Source organism: Sphaerodactylus townsendi, linkage group LG16 (assembly GCF_021028975.2).
Source record: "Sphaerodactylus townsendi isolate TG3544 linkage group LG16, MPM_Stown_v2.3, whole genome shotgun sequence".
Classification (NCBI taxonomy): Eukaryota; Metazoa; Chordata; class Lepidosauria; order Squamata; family Sphaerodactylidae; genus Sphaerodactylus; species Sphaerodactylus townsendi.
Genome location: NC_059440.1, coordinates 13,866,468 through 13,883,879, shown reverse-complemented (window position 1 = coordinate 13,883,879; position 17,412 = coordinate 13,866,468). Strand labels below are relative to the sequence as shown.

Here is a 17,412-nt window from a genome sequence, read left to right as displayed (position 1 = left end):
AATGAAGCATCCAATCTAACCCAGGATCAGATATCTTGCGGGGTTCTTTCATCCCTAGAAGCCAGCGCAGCTGCATTCTCCGCCAGCCTGGCTGATGCCGATGGGAGTGAGGAGGAACAGAAAGCCTGAGAGCAACACATGGAGTAGCTGAGAGGGAAGGGCAGAGCAGGCGTTGCCACATGTAAGGTTTCCAACTCTGGGTCAGAAAATTAGTGGACATTTGGGGGTGCCATCATGTAACTGCAATCAACAGCTGTTGGGGCTGGTTCCTCCTCTCCCTCGAGCCCCCACTGCACATGAATGGAGCCATCGCTGCCATGCCTGGCAGGCCGGATAAATGCCTTCAGGGGGCCACATTTGGCCCCCGGGCCGTAGTTTGGGGACCCCTGGATTAAAATGTCAGACAGTTCCCTTCCCATCCATACTTCTTTCATCCCACTTGGATGTTATATAAAACGTAAGCGTTATTGGTATCAGTGACCTTTATTTACTCAGATACCTATCTCTGGACTCCTCAAGACAAGGGTTAGTCAAAGTAGCAAAAAGGTTTGGGGCTCCTTAAAAACTTATTTTCTAGCACTTGCAGAAACGTACGTCTCAAATTTATTTTCAACGGGGCTGCTGTTTGTCAGCTTCTCCTCCCTTTCATTGCTGTCTTTTTAAACACGATCATATCCCAGTTTCCCAGTGTTAAATCGACATCCCGTACAGTCAAAAAAGTCTTGTTGCTACTTAAGTCTTGTTGCTGCTTACTGACTTATTTTCTGATGCCTGCAAAAACGTACGTCTCAGGTTTGTTTTCAGGGAGATTGCTGTTTTATTAACTTTCCCCCCTTTTCAGTGCTGTCTTTTAAAACATAATGATCTTCCAGTTTCCTAATATTTATCACTATTTAAATCACCGCCTTGATTGCGCTTTTACCGGCTACTTAAAAAAAATGGTTAATGCATTTTGTCAGGGTTTATTAAAAGAGTTATATTCAGCTTTTTATTGGACCTTCCCTGATGAATAGGACAGAGTTCTACTGAAAACCATGCTTACTGTCTTCCTGAATATGAAAAGATCCACAAGTACTTTACATGGAAAGTCTGGAGTTTTGGCGCCATCACTAAAAAGACCCTGCTGTACCTAGTCATCTGTTTAATACTTTGATGATAGTGACATATGAATCAGGGCCTCATCCTGACTTGCAGGCATGACCTGAAGGTCTGGTTAGGCTCATGCTGGGAATTAGGGCCTTTCAGCTGTCCTGGTCCCAAACAGTTAAGGATTTCCTAAGGTTGTTATTATTATTATTTATTTATCAGACTTGTTATCCTGGCCAAAGCTAGATTCGGGGCAGCTCACACACATATTCATAAAATACAGATTCCACATCAAATATAACCAACCTAAATACTAAAAACATTAAGAAGAGTTTGGATTTATATCCCCCCGGTAAGGAGACTCAAAGGGGCTTACCAACTCATTTCCCTTCCCCCCCCTCACAACAAACACCCTGTGAGGTGGGTGGGGCTGAGAGAGCGCCGAAGAACTGTGACTAGCCCAATATCACCCAGCTGGTATGTGCTGGAGTGCACAAGCTAATCTAGTTCACCAGATAAGCCTCCATAGCTCAAGTGGCAGAGCAGGGAATCAAACCCAGTTCCCCAGATTAGAGTGCACCTGCTCATAACCACTATACCACGCTGGCCCTCCAATACAATACCAATAAACAACAGTTAAAGCCATTAGCTGCCACCATGAGGACCTAAGATTGCCAACTTTCAGGTATCCTGGAATTATAATATCTCCAGACAACAGAGATCAGTTCCCTGGGGAAAAAATGGCTCCTTGGAACCAGAGAGTCTATGCCATTAGGACCTGCTGAAGTCCCTCCCCAGCAGAGGCATAGTAAGGGGGGAAAGTGCCTGGTACACTGGTGCATCCCCGCCCCGCCCCGGAATGTCCCCGGAACACCCTCACCACACCCTCACAGGGGCACGCGGCCGGTGCATCGCCCCCGTCCCCTTGGAGCTACACCTCTGCTCCCCAGACCCCCAAATCTCCAAGAACTCCCCAAACCAAAAGTTAGAAACCCTAGGCCTACTTCCCAAGTGAATTAATGCTTCTTGACTGTACCGTACAAGTACGTAAACACCTTACTATATATGTATTGTGGCACAATGTAGTGCCACTTAACACTCAGTGAACTATTGAGAAATAGGGTGAAGCTTTTCTGGCAAATCTTTAATCAAAGGAACATCGGTTTTCAAATCAGCCCTGACCGGGACACTGTTGAATAAATGAATTCAACATGGGAGAAAAGGACTGTGAAATGGCTCTGCATCTCATTTCCCCCAGTGCTGAAATGTGCAGAATTGTAATATCTCCTTGCAAAGGAACATGCACAGTCAGTTTTATGCCAGTCTAGACATGATTTCCACAGTCCAACAAGCCCTGATGCAGTCCTAATTCAGCATGCAACAGCAGCTTGCGTGCAGAATGTGACATTGGGGGGTGATGGAGGGGGTTTATTGCTCCAGAGAAGAAATGCAAATCTACTTCGTTTCAGAGCTGAATCACATAGTCAGCAAAATCAAGCGACTGAGACTAAAGGGAGATAATATTGAACAAGACCCCACACGATCATCAGCGGCAGGCTGGCTTAGACCAGGGTACATTCACTGCTCATGTTGACATCCTACTGAGTTTTTTTTATTGTGTGAATACCACTCTGCGTAGGAGTTCTCTCACATGTACACCCCTTCACACATCTGGACTTTCCCCAGAGATCCAGCATTAAGAAGAAGAAGAGTTTGGATTTATACCCCACTATTCTCTCCTGTAAGGAGACTCAAGGTGCTTACAAACTCCTTTCCCTTTCTCTCCTCACAACAGACACCTTGTGAGGTAGGTGGGGCTGAGAGAGTTCCCAAGAACTGTTGACTAGCCCAAGGTCACCCAGCAGGAATGTAGGAGTGCGGAAACACATCTGGTTCACCAGATAAGCCTCTGCTGCTCAGGTGGCTGAGTGGGGAATCAAACCCGATTCTCCAGATTAGAATCCACCTGCTCTTAACCACTACACCACGCTGTCTCTCCCATCTGCCATTTGCAGGACAAACTCAGTCGTGGTGGGAAAGATGGATTCAACCTGCTCTGTGTAGAACAGGGGTAGGGAACCTGCGGCTCTCCAGATGTTTAGGAACTACAATTCCCATCAGCCCCTACCAGCATGGCCAGTTGGCCATGCTGATAGAGTGATAGAATTATGAGTTCCCTGAGCCTCTGAGCCTGATCCCTGGTGAGAGATCCAGTAAGGGGAATGAGCAGCCAGTAACTTAGGCGACCAAGTAACCAATCACAGAAGGTGTGTCCTCATGGTTATGTGGAATGTAAGGCTTGGCTTCAAGTTCTGAGATTCTGGGACTAACCCAAAGCTACCCAATGCATTTCTATGGCTGGTAGGGGCTTGAAGATGGTTCTTCACAGATGAAGTTTCTCCATTAATACATTTCACCATCTTCCAGAAAGTTCCATCTTCCAGCTGTGAACAGTTTTTTTAACTGGGAACAACCTCTATGGATAAACTGAGGGCTTCCAGAGCTTTCTAGAAAGCCACTGGCTTATACGGCCTACTTGCTGGGCTCTTAGAATATGCAGGTTCTTGAAGGAAGGGGGGGGGGAAATCTTAAGAGCAATTCAATACCCTAATTTATTATTCAGTTATTATTTAGAGAAGAGAGCTTTTTCTAAATATACTGCCTTTAATCTTTAGGCAAATATGCTCCACACAGAAACTAAAACAAATGCATGACCTGTGGGGAAACATCAATTTCTAAAAATCGATTATATTTTTAACTAGACTTCACCTCCAAAATGTCAATATGTGGCTCTCCCCCATTTTCTCCTCACAGGCACTCTATGAGGCGTCAGAAAAAGCCTGATGGCGAATTCTTTCAACCAATTTAGCTGTGTTCATTTTAATTCTCCATTTTTAATCTTCCTAATTGGACGGGTATATTTCACATTCTCACAGTCTGGCTGTTACGTTGTTAGCTGCTGTAAGTCTGAGGAGGTCAGGAGAGACACGAATGTTTTAAATAAGTAAAACAATACCCGGTCTCCCAGTGAGTTTCTACAGCTGAGAGAAAATTTAAAACATAGATCTCCTCAGTCTTTTAAGGATTTAAAACCACAGAAAAAAACATGCAGTTAATTTACCAGATCTGGAGTCTAGCTCACCATCAGCCTGACATAGCTAGGTGAGCAAGATTAATATACAGTGGTGTTAAAAGGGCAAATGTAATTAAAAATACCTGCCCACTCTTTGATTTATGGGCAGCTTTTGTATAGCATACAAACCAATTTTTGTCAGGATGTGAATTGATCCACTATTGACTATTAAAGGGACCCATCCATTCCCCCCCCCCCCCAGGATAGAGGGTAAACCACATTTAAAAAAAAACAAAAACACAAGCCTGACCATTTGTAGGTCTACGGTTATTATGGTCTGTAGGAAAATGGTTCTAACTAGAGTTGCCACTCCATTATAAGAATTTTCACTGATTCTTCTGATGCATGAGAGAAAAAGATTTATCATTGATTAGGCTCCATCTTAGAAGATGCATTCCTCCTGTGGTGAAGGAAAAAGGTGGAATGCCTCTTTTAAGATGATGCCCGCAGTCGGCCATGTATGGAAAACCACTTAGTCTGAGAAACCTGATCTTTCTTGTGGTGCAGGAGAAAGGTAGAATGCCTCTTCTAAGATGGTACCCGCTGCCAGCAGCATTTCTGAACAACATATGGAAAACAATCACTTAGTTTGAGAAATCAGCTTCCTGATTAACCGGGGGACCCAATCATAGGTGATTAAAACACTTTTTAATCATCTAAGGTGACTGGCTGACTCAAGATGGACAGTGGGGTGCTGAACCAAGACTCAGATCACTTGTGTGTGCGTTATTAGCAACGAAGATAGTTTATTAAAATAATACAAAGCTGCAATATGCAACTCTCTATACATTTACAAAACACAATCCCACCCCACAGTTGTGAATCACTTCCCACCGACATGAACCGGCTTTCTGCCTTTCTTCTTTTTCTTCTTCAAGTTGCCAACTTTTGAGTCAGTCTCTTCGGCACGGGCTGGTGGTAACTTTGGCTTTTTGGCTGGAGGACCCTGCTGACTGGGGGCTTGGTCCTGGCTTCCTCCTGCCCCTCTCTTTTTCTTGTTTTTTCTCTTCTTCCTCTTCCTGGAAGGAACAGCCTCGGTGCCATCCACAACGGCCTGCTGCCCGCCACTTCCAGCGCCATTCTCCTGGGGCTGCTGAGGAACCTTTTTGCGATTGCTGCGTTTTTTAGAAGCTGGCAGGAAACCTTTTTTCTTCCGCTTCACGGGTTCTGCTTCAGTTGGGTTCTTTGGCTGGGCTGACACCTTCTCCTTTGCAGGCCGGCTGAAAGTCAGGAGGGGAAATGCACATAAGGTCTATGCCAACAATGAGGCTGAACTAAGCAAAGGGCTTCGCTTGATGGATTTTGAGCTAGTAAAGGATGCTAAAGCAGAGCAGACATTTGTGGACAGACCAAAACCCTTGCTTTATAAGGCTAACTCTCATCTCGAGTTCCTTCCTTCCCCTCCCCCTCCCTTCCCTCCCTTACATGCCACCCCTTCCTTCCCCTTCCTTCCCTCCCTTACATGCCACCCCTCACTCCCTCCCCTCCCTAGGATGCCTCCCCTCCCCTCCCTCCACTAGAGTGGGTGGGTCATGTCCAGATGCCGGGCCCTCCCCCTCCCTTCCCTTCCTTGCATGCCACCCCTCACTCACTCCCCTCCCTTGGATGCCTCCCCTCCCCTCCCTCCGCTAGGGTGGGTGGGTCATGTCCAGATGCTGGGCCCTCCCCTTCCTTGCATGCCACCTCTCACTCACTCCCCTCCCTTGGATGCCTCCCCTCCCCTCCCTCCGCTAGGGTGGGTGGGTCATGTCCAGATGCCGGGCCCTCCCCCTCCCTTACATGCCACCCCTGACTGCCTCCCCTCCCTCACTCTTCTTTCTTTGTATGGCACCCCTTCCCCTCCCTCCCTCCCTCCCTCCCTCTCCCTCCGCTAGTGTGGGTGGGCCATGTCCAGATGCTGGGCCCCCTCCCTCCCCTCCCTTGCATGCCACCCCTCACTCTCTCTCCTCCCTCACTCCCCTTCCCTTGTAGTAACAGCAGGGTTATCGAGACAAGTACTACATGTTCTGAAGCCAACAAGGACTATACATTGTTCCGTGTTCCTCACTCCTCCTTCAGCTAAACTCCCCACTATGGCAGGAAACAGTTGTTGGAGAGCATTGGACAGACACAAGAAATCATAGCAAGAAGGGGACCTTTTGGTGATTCACAACGGGGAGTGGGGACCCAGGTCTAAAGTATATGGCTATTTATGCACATGTGGTCTCCTTTGCATTGATCATACATTCCCTTCAGGTTTGATTCTCGGTTATGCACATGTTTTCTTCTCTTCGGAACGCACCGTGCTCTCTGATCAGAGAATCCCCGCAGTTTCCGAAAGCTGTTAAAGTGTGACTTTTTCTCTCCCTTCACAGGGAAAGCGAAGGAGACTGGCATGCGTTTAGCTTTCTTTGGGTTTTGTCGCTCCTTCCTGCCTGCCTTCCCCCACCCACATAACTGCAGTTTCCTGGGGTCACCATTTCAGAATTATCAGAAAGGCTGGAGTGGTGGCCCGTGATTCAGATGGCTTTGAAAAAAAGAGACCACACAGATTTATGGAGGAGGGGTCCACTAACAGATAGTAGCTAAAGATTAAAATAGTCAAAACAATTTCAAGGAGTAAAATACTGCCACACGCTCTCCAGAATGGAACAGCTTGCTCAAGAGCTCAGGTCCCTTTAACAAAGTGCAGGTGAGATCACAGCAGACTGGGAGAGACCTGGGTTCAAGTCTAAAGCGACAGATCGAAAGCACTCACGTGAAGCCCAGGAGCGTCATGACGTTCCAGTAGATATTTCCAAGTCGTGCGGACTTCCCAAACCCTTCGTGCTGACTTAGCGCCTGCAGCACATCCCGCAAATCTGTCAGATCCACATTCAGCTTCTGGGGAAAGACCATAAATCTTGAGCAAAGGGATTTGGTAACCCAAAGAAAACAAAACTTTGAACTACACATTCATCATGCCAAGAAAAAAAAAATGTCCAGATCTGTCTACGGTGACCCAGTTCTGCATACTATTTCAGTTTGGTGAAGTCAGTGTTCGGGGGCTTTTCCCTTCCTTCATTTTGATGGGATGAAACTGTTTTCAACGGGCTTCCCCCTCACTGCAGGACAGTGCGCTCAGCAGCAGATTCACGACTTCCAAAAACAGAAGGGAAGAATCGCCTTGAGGTGACATAACTCCAATTTTTTTTAAGTATAACTCAAGCTGACACCAAGGCATTTCCACACACTTCCCCAACCAACATGAAATTTTGTAACTGTTATGCACAGTCAAATGTGGGACACTGTACACCATTGTTCTCCTTCATGTTGTTGTTGCGATCTACATCAGAAAGAGAACATGAATGACTGATTCAATGACTCAATCCACTAAAAATAACAGATTCATTCACATTCTCTCTCTCTCTGGCCTGGTGTAATGTGTGCTAAGTAAGTAGAGGAAAGAAGTATGCCTGCAGGTAATCTTCCTCACCTCCAAATACCTGCATTCAGCAGAACTCCATCAGACAGCTCTGTGCACACACAGAAATATATGTACCTAGGCAGCTAACGTACAACCAGGGATAGAAGAACTGAAATTACCCAGTTCTTTAGTTCTTTAGTACAGTAGAATGCAATGGAGTTATAAAAAAAAAAGGAATTATCCTTTATTAGGATTCTGGTTATAAAAAGCTGGGCTACAAAAATATATTCGACAAAAGAGGAAGACAAAAATAGCCATGTGCTAAATGCACAAGCAAGCAATCGAGCTTACATAATCAAACAGCAAAACAGCATCAACAATACAGCATAAGGAGAAGGAGGAGGAGCGTGGAGAGTGGAGTGGAAAATAGCATACAAAGCTATATCGTAATATGCAGACAATGAAGGTGACCCCCCCCCCGCCCCAATCAACCCATTAACAGCTCTCCTGCCCTGCATTAACAGAAACAACCAAATGGTGCAGCTATCTTACTCCTGCAAGAACTTATAGGAAGAATCACAAGGGATGCCAAATATTCCAACAATCAGGACCTCATTTATCATAGTATTCCTGATCATGTACAAAATGAGACAGAGTACAGTCTAGTGGTGAGAGTGCAAACTACAACAGGGCAGACGGTATGTGCTGTTCTGAACTTCTTAGAAGAATGGCAGGATTAAACTAAAGCATGCGTTCACAAGGCTCTGATGTTTTCCTACACTAGCAAATGCCAAGAAGGGCTTCCAGGCATGATCCCTGTCACTTCTATGCAAATTCAACTTAGGATCATCCATACCGGGTTCCCATGTGAACAAACGAAGAGTAGACGAGTCTGGATTTATACCTTGACTTTCTCTGCTATAAGGAGACTCAAAGCAACTTACAAAACCCTTCCTCTCCCCACAACAGACACCTTGTGTGGTAGGTGGGGCTGAGAGAGTTCTGAGAGAATTGTAACCGGTCCAAGGTCACCCAGCCGGTTTCAAGTAGAGGAGTGAAGAAACAAATCCAGTTCACCAGATAAGAGTCTGCCACTTATGTGGAAGAGGGGGCAACCAAACCCGGTTCTCCAGGTTAGAGTCCATTGCTCTTAACCACTCCACCACGCTGAAAAGTTATCCTATTTAGTCAAGATAAAGACTCTTTTTCCCCCCACCTGTGTCATCAAGAAAAAGAGAGGTCTGTTTTAAATGTGCTTATACTATTAATTTTTTTAGTGCATAATCTTTTAAAGGATTTTCTTACATTTAGGTTTGCCTTCCCTTCAGGTAATATATTTCCCACAGTAACCTGCATAAAGTGTCCCATGGTTGCAGCTTTATCAAGAGAGACTCCGGGACCCCCAAAACCATCTGGAATTGCCTGAAATGTTGTTTTTTTTAAAAGCACTTCTACAAGTCATGTGTGCAATCTGGATAAAGGGCAAAGAAGAGCAGCCAAGAGCCCGGGAGGAAGATGATGCACCTACTTGCTGCGTCACGGTTCTCAGGAGAAAGTTCAGGAGCTCCAGGCATTTGAGGACTTTCTCCTGGTCGGCTTTGACTTTGAACTCGCTCACCATCTTCAAGGTCTGCAAAAGGAAAGCAAATATCAAGTCAAAAAAGATCCTCTCCCCTACAGGAAGAGTCCCAAATGTTATCATAGTGGGAGCATCTTTCGCATGAGCCACCAGGACTCGCCCCGTCCTGTCCCCCCCTCAGCTTTTGCCTTCGCTGTGGTTTTCTAATGCGGTTCAATATGGGGACCACAGGGGGGCTCGGTGAAGCGGACCACCCGGTCCCCAGGTTTGGAAAACACCTGCTTACAAAGTCAATCTCCATATTCAGGAAAGCTCCCTACAACTGCATGAGGGGGGTTTAAAAAAGACGAACCCATTTTTCAAGAAAGAAACAACAAAATTATGGTGAAACAATCGCAGTTTTATGCATAGAAGACTAGAACGCCACTGAGGGGTCTTGCCTTATACTCTCCCTGAACTACGACTTCCAGGAAACTGTTAACTATTTAATCAGCTTCTAACATTGCAAGAAGGCGTTCTCCTTTACAGTCCACCAAGGCGCTCTGGTATCGTGTACGGACATTTCTGGGTCCCAGGCCGGTTCACAAAAGCCCATCTATCGCTTCTTGATCTTTACATGTGAATGAAAGCCTCAGACACTCCTCACTGAGGACTGTATCGCCTGATGCCGGTGCAAAACACTTCCTTTTTGTTTACTCTAGGCATCCAGATGAATGTTAAGCTGCAAAACAGGATTCGCACGAGTGCCCCTCTCACCAGACCGTACCACATTCAGACTGCGGGAGATGGAGATGACGGGTCGTCCACTGCACTCTCCTCTGGGCAGTGATGGGTAAGTCTCTCTCTCCCCTCCCCCATTTTCCTTTAAAACCTTATTGTTGGTTTGTTTCATTTTACTATGATGTTTCATTCTGCCATTCTTTGCTCTTTCAAATTATTGGTTTGCTTGAGGTCCCCTCCCCACAAGCAGAGCTCTCCTTTGTCCGTGCTATGGAACCTCCATGTACAGGAACTCCATGTATGGAACCTCCATGAACAGAAGCAGTGTACTTTACTTCATTTCAGATTTCTATCCCTCCCTACCCTGGCAAAGCCAGACTCAAGGCAGCGAACAACAGTAATACGCTAACAATATAATATTTAAAAATTAAAAAAATACAATAAAATCCAATCTAACTAACAATCAGACCTACCCTCATTCAATTTAAAACAGCAATAACATATAATGCCTAATATTAGAACGGTCAAAGAATTTGCATCATAGGAGATGTTCCCTCAGGGGGTCACCTGCTAAAATAATATCCAAAAAAAACTCCCATCCCCTTAGTCATTAAAATTTTCTCTAATATAACAGGAAGGGGAAAACAAGAATGAAAAGGTGTTGGTAGATCTAACTTCTTTTATGGATGTGTCTGTTTCAAAGACATGTAAACCAGGGGGCCATCAGCAAATTACATCTGCTAATTATTATATGATGCCTGACTAGAATCTACAGCTAAGTCATTCGTGGCAGCAACGCTCCCCCAAACTGGAAAACCTAAACTTCCAGCAGGTGTACGCTACTGATAAACTTGGAATTTATCAGTATCTATCCTCCGGCCGTTATGCAGAACAGGTGGCCCGCTTCTCCAGAGACCCAGCCTCATACATAACTCAATAAATATCAGCTTTTCTCCCATGTGACTGCTCAGCATCCAAGAAGAACCCCAGCCAACCTGCATTCCTTCCGCGTGCCTCCTCCCATTCCCAAAAGTACAACCACGCAAATTCATGAGGGAATTCCCTGCCAAATGTCAGCAATTGGCTCAGCCTTCCAGCCTCCCTGTACCGCCTAGTAGAGCCTCCAGATGCATCTTAGTGTTGCCACGGAAACACTTTTGCCAAGCAATGCGTGGTACCCAGTATCATCCCCGTTGCTGGCTTGGTACGTCTTCCTGGAATGCCACAGTAAATACTTTGTGGTTCTTTAACCACAGCTGTTATTGATCAGGCCACATTCTCTCTCTCCCTCCAGATATATATTTCTTTACTGTTTTAATAAGTTTTATCCTTTAATTTCTTTTATCCTCTGTTCTACTTACCTGATGTTGGTCTGTGACTGTAATAAAGATTGACTTGACTTGCCCTCCCGAGGGTAGCTTCCCCAGCTTTATGGGAAGCCACCTCTGACTGAGTCAGACTGCTGGTCTATGTCTAGTTTGACCAGCAGGAGTTCTCCAGGGTCTTGGAGAGCCAACGTGGTGTAGTGGTTAAGAGCAGGTGGATTCTAATTGGGTGGGTTCTAATCTGGAGAACGTGGGTTGATTCCCCACCTGAGTGGCAGAGGCTTCTCTGGTGAACCAGATGTGTTTCCGCACTGCTACATTCCTTCTGGGTGACCTGGGGCTAGTCATCATTCTTTGGAACTCTCTCAGCCCCACCCACCCACCTGGTATCTGTCGTGGGGAGAGGAAGGAGCTTGTAAGCCACCTTGAGTCTCCTTACAAGAGGGGATATAAATCCAAAACTCTTCTTCTTCTCTTCTTGGGCAGAAGTCTTTCATACCGTGTTTCCCCGAATATAAGACAGTGTCGAATATAAGACAGTGTCTTATATGACAGTGTCTTATATTAATTTTTGCTCCCAAAGATGCGCTATGTCTTATTTTCAGGGGATGTCTTATTTTTCTGTGTTCTGTTCATCGGGCATGCTTCCAAACAAAAACTTTGCTATGTCTTACTTTCGGGGGATGCCTTATATTTCGCACTTCAGCAAAACCTCTACTATGTCTTATTTTTAGGGGATGTCTTATATTCGGGGAAACAGGGTATCATCTACTACCTAATAACTGGCTATGGCAGGGATTGAACCTGGGATCTTGTGCATGCCAAGCGGACGCTCTACCTCTGCACCACAGCCCCCGCGAACATCTCATTTTGCATCTAGGTGATGCAATGGTAGGGAAAGCAGCTTGGGTGTTGCTGGAACGTTACCCACTCTTGGCATCTAGTCAAACCTTTCCGGATTGGGAAAGAGGGTACCTCTCTCTCTCTCTCTCTCTCTCTCTCTCTCTCTCTCTCTCTCTCTCTCTCTCTCTCTCTCTCTCTCTCTCTCTCTCTCTCTGCTGAACTTCTCAGGAGCAGAATCGTCTCCTATTTCTGTAACTGTTTTCCAAGCTGCGGGCAAAAACAGATGAGCTGCCCGAGATCCCGCTCAGGTTGTCTGCTATTCTGAGCAGGGCTAAGGCCTTGTAAGACATCCGACCCTTTTCAGTGGCATCTCTGCCCAATTTAATAAACTTGGCTACAAACAAGGTCAGGCGCCCTTATGTAAGCACACAGAGCAGCGCACAGAGCCCTACAGCTAACTGGAGATGCTATTTCAGGGAACTGTCAGAGTCTCTCAACATTTTTCTCCCGGTCTGTTGATTTCTCTCCGCACAAGCGACACTTTTAATACTTAAAACAGGCTGTCAGAGTGACACAGCGCATCTCCTCCTGCACCCAAGTCCCTGGGGCCACTTGCATGCACACTATGTCATAGATTTGATATGGTCCAGGACCAGCACATAGTTACACAATTACATCAAAACATAAGATATATAATTTCTCAGCATTAAAAGAAACCTGTGCAATGGTTTTAAAATACAACTGAAATATTAACTTATAACAATTAAGACGCTTCCTGGGGCTGGCAATCCCACGATTTCCTTATCTTGGAGGCCAACCAACCAAATTTGGCAACCTTAAAAGTTACCTCCTGATTTTTATCTGATAACACAATAGAAAGGTAAAACCTTCTATCTCTCCCTAGAAGACCTTCCATTGTAGGAGCAATCAAGTCCTCCCTAATATGTTAACATGTTTTACAATCAAAAACATGTTCAAGAAATTCTACATTCCACCTCCATGTGGACGTAGATTTTCTTCTGGTGGCTTTTTCTTGTACTTACCCTGTAGGATAACAAAAGGGAGTGTGTTATATTTTAACCATGTAAATGCTGTCTTGTAGGCACGCTAGGAAACATATTAGAACAGTGGTGGCGAACCTATGGCACGGGTGCCAGAGGTGGCACTCAGAGCCCTCTCTGTGGGCACACGCAGAGAGTTCGTCATGGGGGGGAAGCATGGTAAATTGCCCCCCACACATCTAGGCTGGCCTAGGCTGCTGGGCACGACATGCGCGCACCACAGAAAGAGAAAGTTTTACTTCCCTCTCCCCTCACACCCCTCCCCCTTCCTGCCAGGCCCCCCAGTGTGATAATAGTGTAATTATTTCAGGGAGATTATTGGCATTAAACCTAAGACCTAGTTTTGGGGAAGCAGTGTAGGTAACTCTGTTAAGAACTGTTAAGCCCCACTAGTTTTCATGTGAATAACTAAAGCGCAATCCTTTACCTGGGAGTAAGCTCGGTTGCTGGCAATGGGGCTTGCTTCTGAGTAAACCCTCCTAGGGTCATGATTCACCCATTTGAAATGCTGCATGGTTGCTTCAAAGCAAAGCCACTGACTACCACCAAGCTTACTCCCAAGTAACGCGTACCTCGAAGCCAACCTTTTTTTCCAAACTAAAACGTCAGTATTCAGGTTAAATTGCCGTGTTGGCACTTTGCGATAAATAAGTGGGTTTTGGGTTGCAGTTTGGGCACTCAGTCTTGAAAAGGTTCGCCATCACTGTATTAGAAGAAGAGGAAGAAGAAGAAGCAGCAGCAGGAGGAGGACGAGGATTTATATCCCACCTTTCTCTCCTGTAAGAAGATGACTTGAGGGCTCCTTTCCCTCCCTCTCCCCACAACAGATACCTTGTGAGGAAGGTGGGGCCGAGAGAGTTCCGAAGAACTGTGACTAGCCCAAGGTCACCCAGCAGGAATGTAGGAGTGGGGAAACACATCTGGTTCACCAGATAAGCCTCCGCCATTCAGGTGGAGAAGTGGGGAATCAAACCCAGTTCTCCAAATTAGAATCCACCTGCTCTTACTACACCATGCTGGCGTCTTGTCGTAATTAGTTATAAACCAGGAGGGGGTCTATTTGAAGCCTCGTGATGCTGATGAATTCTGAGTTAAGGGAATGATCACACAAACCTCATCCTATTTTTGAGCGGAGACTCTTTGAACCAGCATTAAAGGGGACTATCATCTGCAAACTGTTATTAAGCAGCCCGTTTTGCCAACCCCCTTTCCTCCCCCCCTGCCCACCCACCTTCAAAGCCAAAACTCTTACCAAGGAAAGGGGGAGTGACCAGCAATATGGAAAAAAGTATTGAGAAACTAATAAAACTACAATTTCCATCAATCCTGGCTGGAAATAACGCTGGGGAAGACTGAGGATTCTTATCTTCTTTTTAAAATAGCACGTTACTAAATTTATTTTCTTAATATATTGTTGCACGTGTCGCAGTGGTGTAGCAGGTTCTTTATATTTATTATGAGGCATATTAGACGAATGACATCAAATCAGTGATGATATCTCTTGATTGTAGTGGTACATAGGAGTTGCCATTCATGACTCAGTCCCCTCTAATTCCACATTATGTCTTAAAACGGTTCATCAATACAGGAGAACGTTCATGTTGGTTAGGCTGAATGCGTTTCTGTCTAGGGTCACCATAGGGTATTTTGCAAGTATTCCTATTCAGATAGAAGTTGTGAATGTGGAGATGGCCATACAGAGACTCTGGAACATATTTTGTTGTTCTGCTATTGTTTTGGGATGATCTGAGGCAGAAATATTTGGAGCAATTTTCATTGTGTAAATCTTATCTTTCCTCACAAACTTTAATTCAGTGACTTCTATCTGACAAAGATAACAGAATTACATTATTAGTGGCTGAATTTTTGCAGGCAGTACCCAATCGTAGAAGGGATTATCTTTGGGGATTATATTACTGTGATGCTGCTAGTGGCATTTTTGGCTGTTTACGCAATATAATTTAAGTAAGTAAATTCATGCTCATTGCATTTCTAGACCACTCTCTCCCCTGCTATCCAGGTACAGAGTGGTTCACAACATTTGCAGCCCAATGCAGACTGGGTGGGCGGGCACAGCGTTGTTCCACCCCCCTCCAAAGGCCTTTCCCACGGTGTGGGAAGCACCCTTCAACCCTTCCCTCCCCCCCATTAGAATCCCCCATAGGGAATAACAGAGATACAACATGAAAACTCTTTAGTTGGGACTCTTTAATTGGGACTCTTTAGTTTGGAGAGGAGATGTCTGAGGGGGGATATGATTGAAGTCTATAAAATTATGCATGGGGTAGAAAATGTTGACAGAGAGAAATTTTTCTCTCTTGCTCACAATACTAGAACCAGGGGGGCATTCATTGAAAATGCTGGGGGGAAGAATTAGGATTAATAAAAGGAAACACTTCTTCACGCAACGTGTGATTGGTGTTTGGAATATGCTGCCACAGGAGGTGGTGATGGCCACTAACCTGGATAGCTTTAAAAGGGGCTTGGACAGATTTATGGAGGAGAAGTCGATCTATGGCTACCAATCTTGATCATCCTTGATCTCAGATTGCAAATGCGTTAGCAGACCAGGTGCTCAGGAGCAGCAGCAGCAGAAGGCCCTTGCTTTCACATCCTGCACGTGAGCTCCCAAAGGCACCTGGTGGGCCACTGCAAGTAGCAGAGTTCTGGACTAGATGGACTCTGGTCTGATCCAGCAGGCTAGTTCTTATGTTCTTATGTTCTTAAAAACATGGCGTATCTCCAAGGCTGGCTTGGAGTGGAAGCTGACCAAGTGGCCCCACAGTAATTCAAGCATTGGCTAGGGAGCTTTTGGTCTCTATATCCTGACTCTAGGTCTTTGGGGGGGGGGGGTGTCTGAGTGGCCTCTAAACTAAATTTGCACTGATCCAGCTCTTCTTGCATTTGCATGAAGCTTGAACACAGGCAGGCTTTAGTGGGGAAAGGTGCCTGGATTAAAACATTCAGCTTTAATTGAAACCAGAAGATCTCACCTGTGTGACTTGATTGGTGCTTTCTCTAATCAGCTCCTCCCATTCCTCTTCTGTAATTGAAAGTCGGAACTGCCGGGTCTGTAGAGCTTTCTGGAGAAGCATACAGGCCTGAGCCTGGAACGGACAAAGGGAAAAGACCGCTGCACAGATCATATTAAAAATAGCCAGGAAGTTGAACGGCGTTATAGAATGGCTTTCCTTTGAATACTTCTGTAACCTAAGAGGTGCCAGTCAAGGGCAGAAGAAAGGGGGGACTATGGGGGCCATAAAACTCCCCTCCCCCCAAGATTGGCCCCTTTGGGGGAGCAGGATACTGGGGGGTGGTGACACTACCCAAGAGACCCCTGACTCATCACACAGACATAACAGGCAGAGATTCATGGATCTCTTGTCAAAATAGAAACTAAAGGGCAAATGGTACTCCAGGAACTCTATCTCTACAATTGTTTTGGCACTCTGTGTCCCACCCTGAATCTCAAAAGCTTCACACATAGCGACAACCAAGTCAATAGATATAGACAAAAGCCTATCCCCTCCTAGAAGAAGAAGAGTTTGGATTTATACCCCACATCTGGTTCACCAGATAAGCCTCCGCCACTCAGGTGGAGGAGTGGGGCATCAAACCCAGTTCTCCAGATTAGAATCCACCTGCTCTTAACCCCTACACCACGCTGGCTCTCCTAGATAACTTTACTCCCAACCCCAACCCCTGAACCACAATGCAGCCAAGGTTTTTCTGTGTACTACCAGTTACCCTACATGTGTGGTCCAGAACACCATTTCAACCTCTGTCTGGCAAAACTGTTCTGTGTGCTCTGCGTGCAGACCTATCTTGGAATCAAACTCCTTGGATATCCCAATACTGAACCTGAGCATTAAGAATGCCAACCACTACGGGCCTGGGGAAAACCTACTGCACTTCCACCAGAACGTAACCACATTATCTTGACACGCTGGATTAACAGACTATGAGAAAACAGCCGGGGAAGATAAAACACACAGTCGCTGGGGGAGACGAGGGAACAGACAAGCGGCAGAAACTGGAATCATTAAACGCTTGAGAGGAAAACGATGATCTAGATCTCCCTTCCCCAACAGACGCTGATATCCTCTCTCCGCAAAGTTGCTTATGATGGTTTTCTCCTTTGAGTCAATTATTCTGGGAAGAGGGGAAGGCAACAAAGGAACAATTGACTCTTACCGACTCAGCATCTCTCAAGCAAGCCTTGAAATATCCTGAAGGAAAGGGAGAAGGATTCTTGCTTGACCTTTCCCCTGTTCGGACTG

General features: G+C 45.7%; 1 protein-coding gene across 1 annotated transcript; it reads right to left on the bottom strand.

The window, feature by feature from the left end:
- Window positions 1-4,934: 4,934 nt before the first annotated feature.
- On the bottom strand, window positions 4,935-16,293 carry MYBBP1A (MYB binding protein 1a). The gene is made up of 4 exons (XM_048518530.1): window positions 16,126-16,293; window positions 9,133-9,234; window positions 6,957-7,081; window positions 4,935-5,439 (listed from the first exon to the last, which is right to left on the bottom strand). The coding sequence occupies exons 1-4, from the start codon at window positions 16,276-16,278 to the stop codon at window positions 5,043-5,045; spliced, it is 777 nt and encodes a 258-aa protein (XP_048374487.1). The 5' UTR covers window positions 16,279-16,293; the 3' UTR covers window positions 4,935-5,042.
- Window positions 16,294-17,412: the final 1,119 nt, after the last annotated feature.

What these genes read in the sequence shown, in the direction of transcription:
- MYBBP1A (XM_048518530.1), bottom strand. Translation starts at nt 16,278, where the DNA reads ATGATCTGTGCAGCGGTCTTTTCCCTTTGTCCGTTCCAGGCTCAGGCC. An exon ending in GCACCAATCAAGTCACACAG is followed by an intron (nt 9,235 to 16,125) that starts GTGAGATCTTCT and finishes TTCCTTTTGCAG; the next exon opens with ACCTTGAAGATGGTGAGCGA. An exon ending in TGAGAACCGTGACGCAGCAA is followed by an intron (nt 7,082 to 9,132) that starts GTAGGTGCATCA and finishes GTCTTTCCCCAG; the next exon opens with AAGCTGAATGTGGATCTGAC.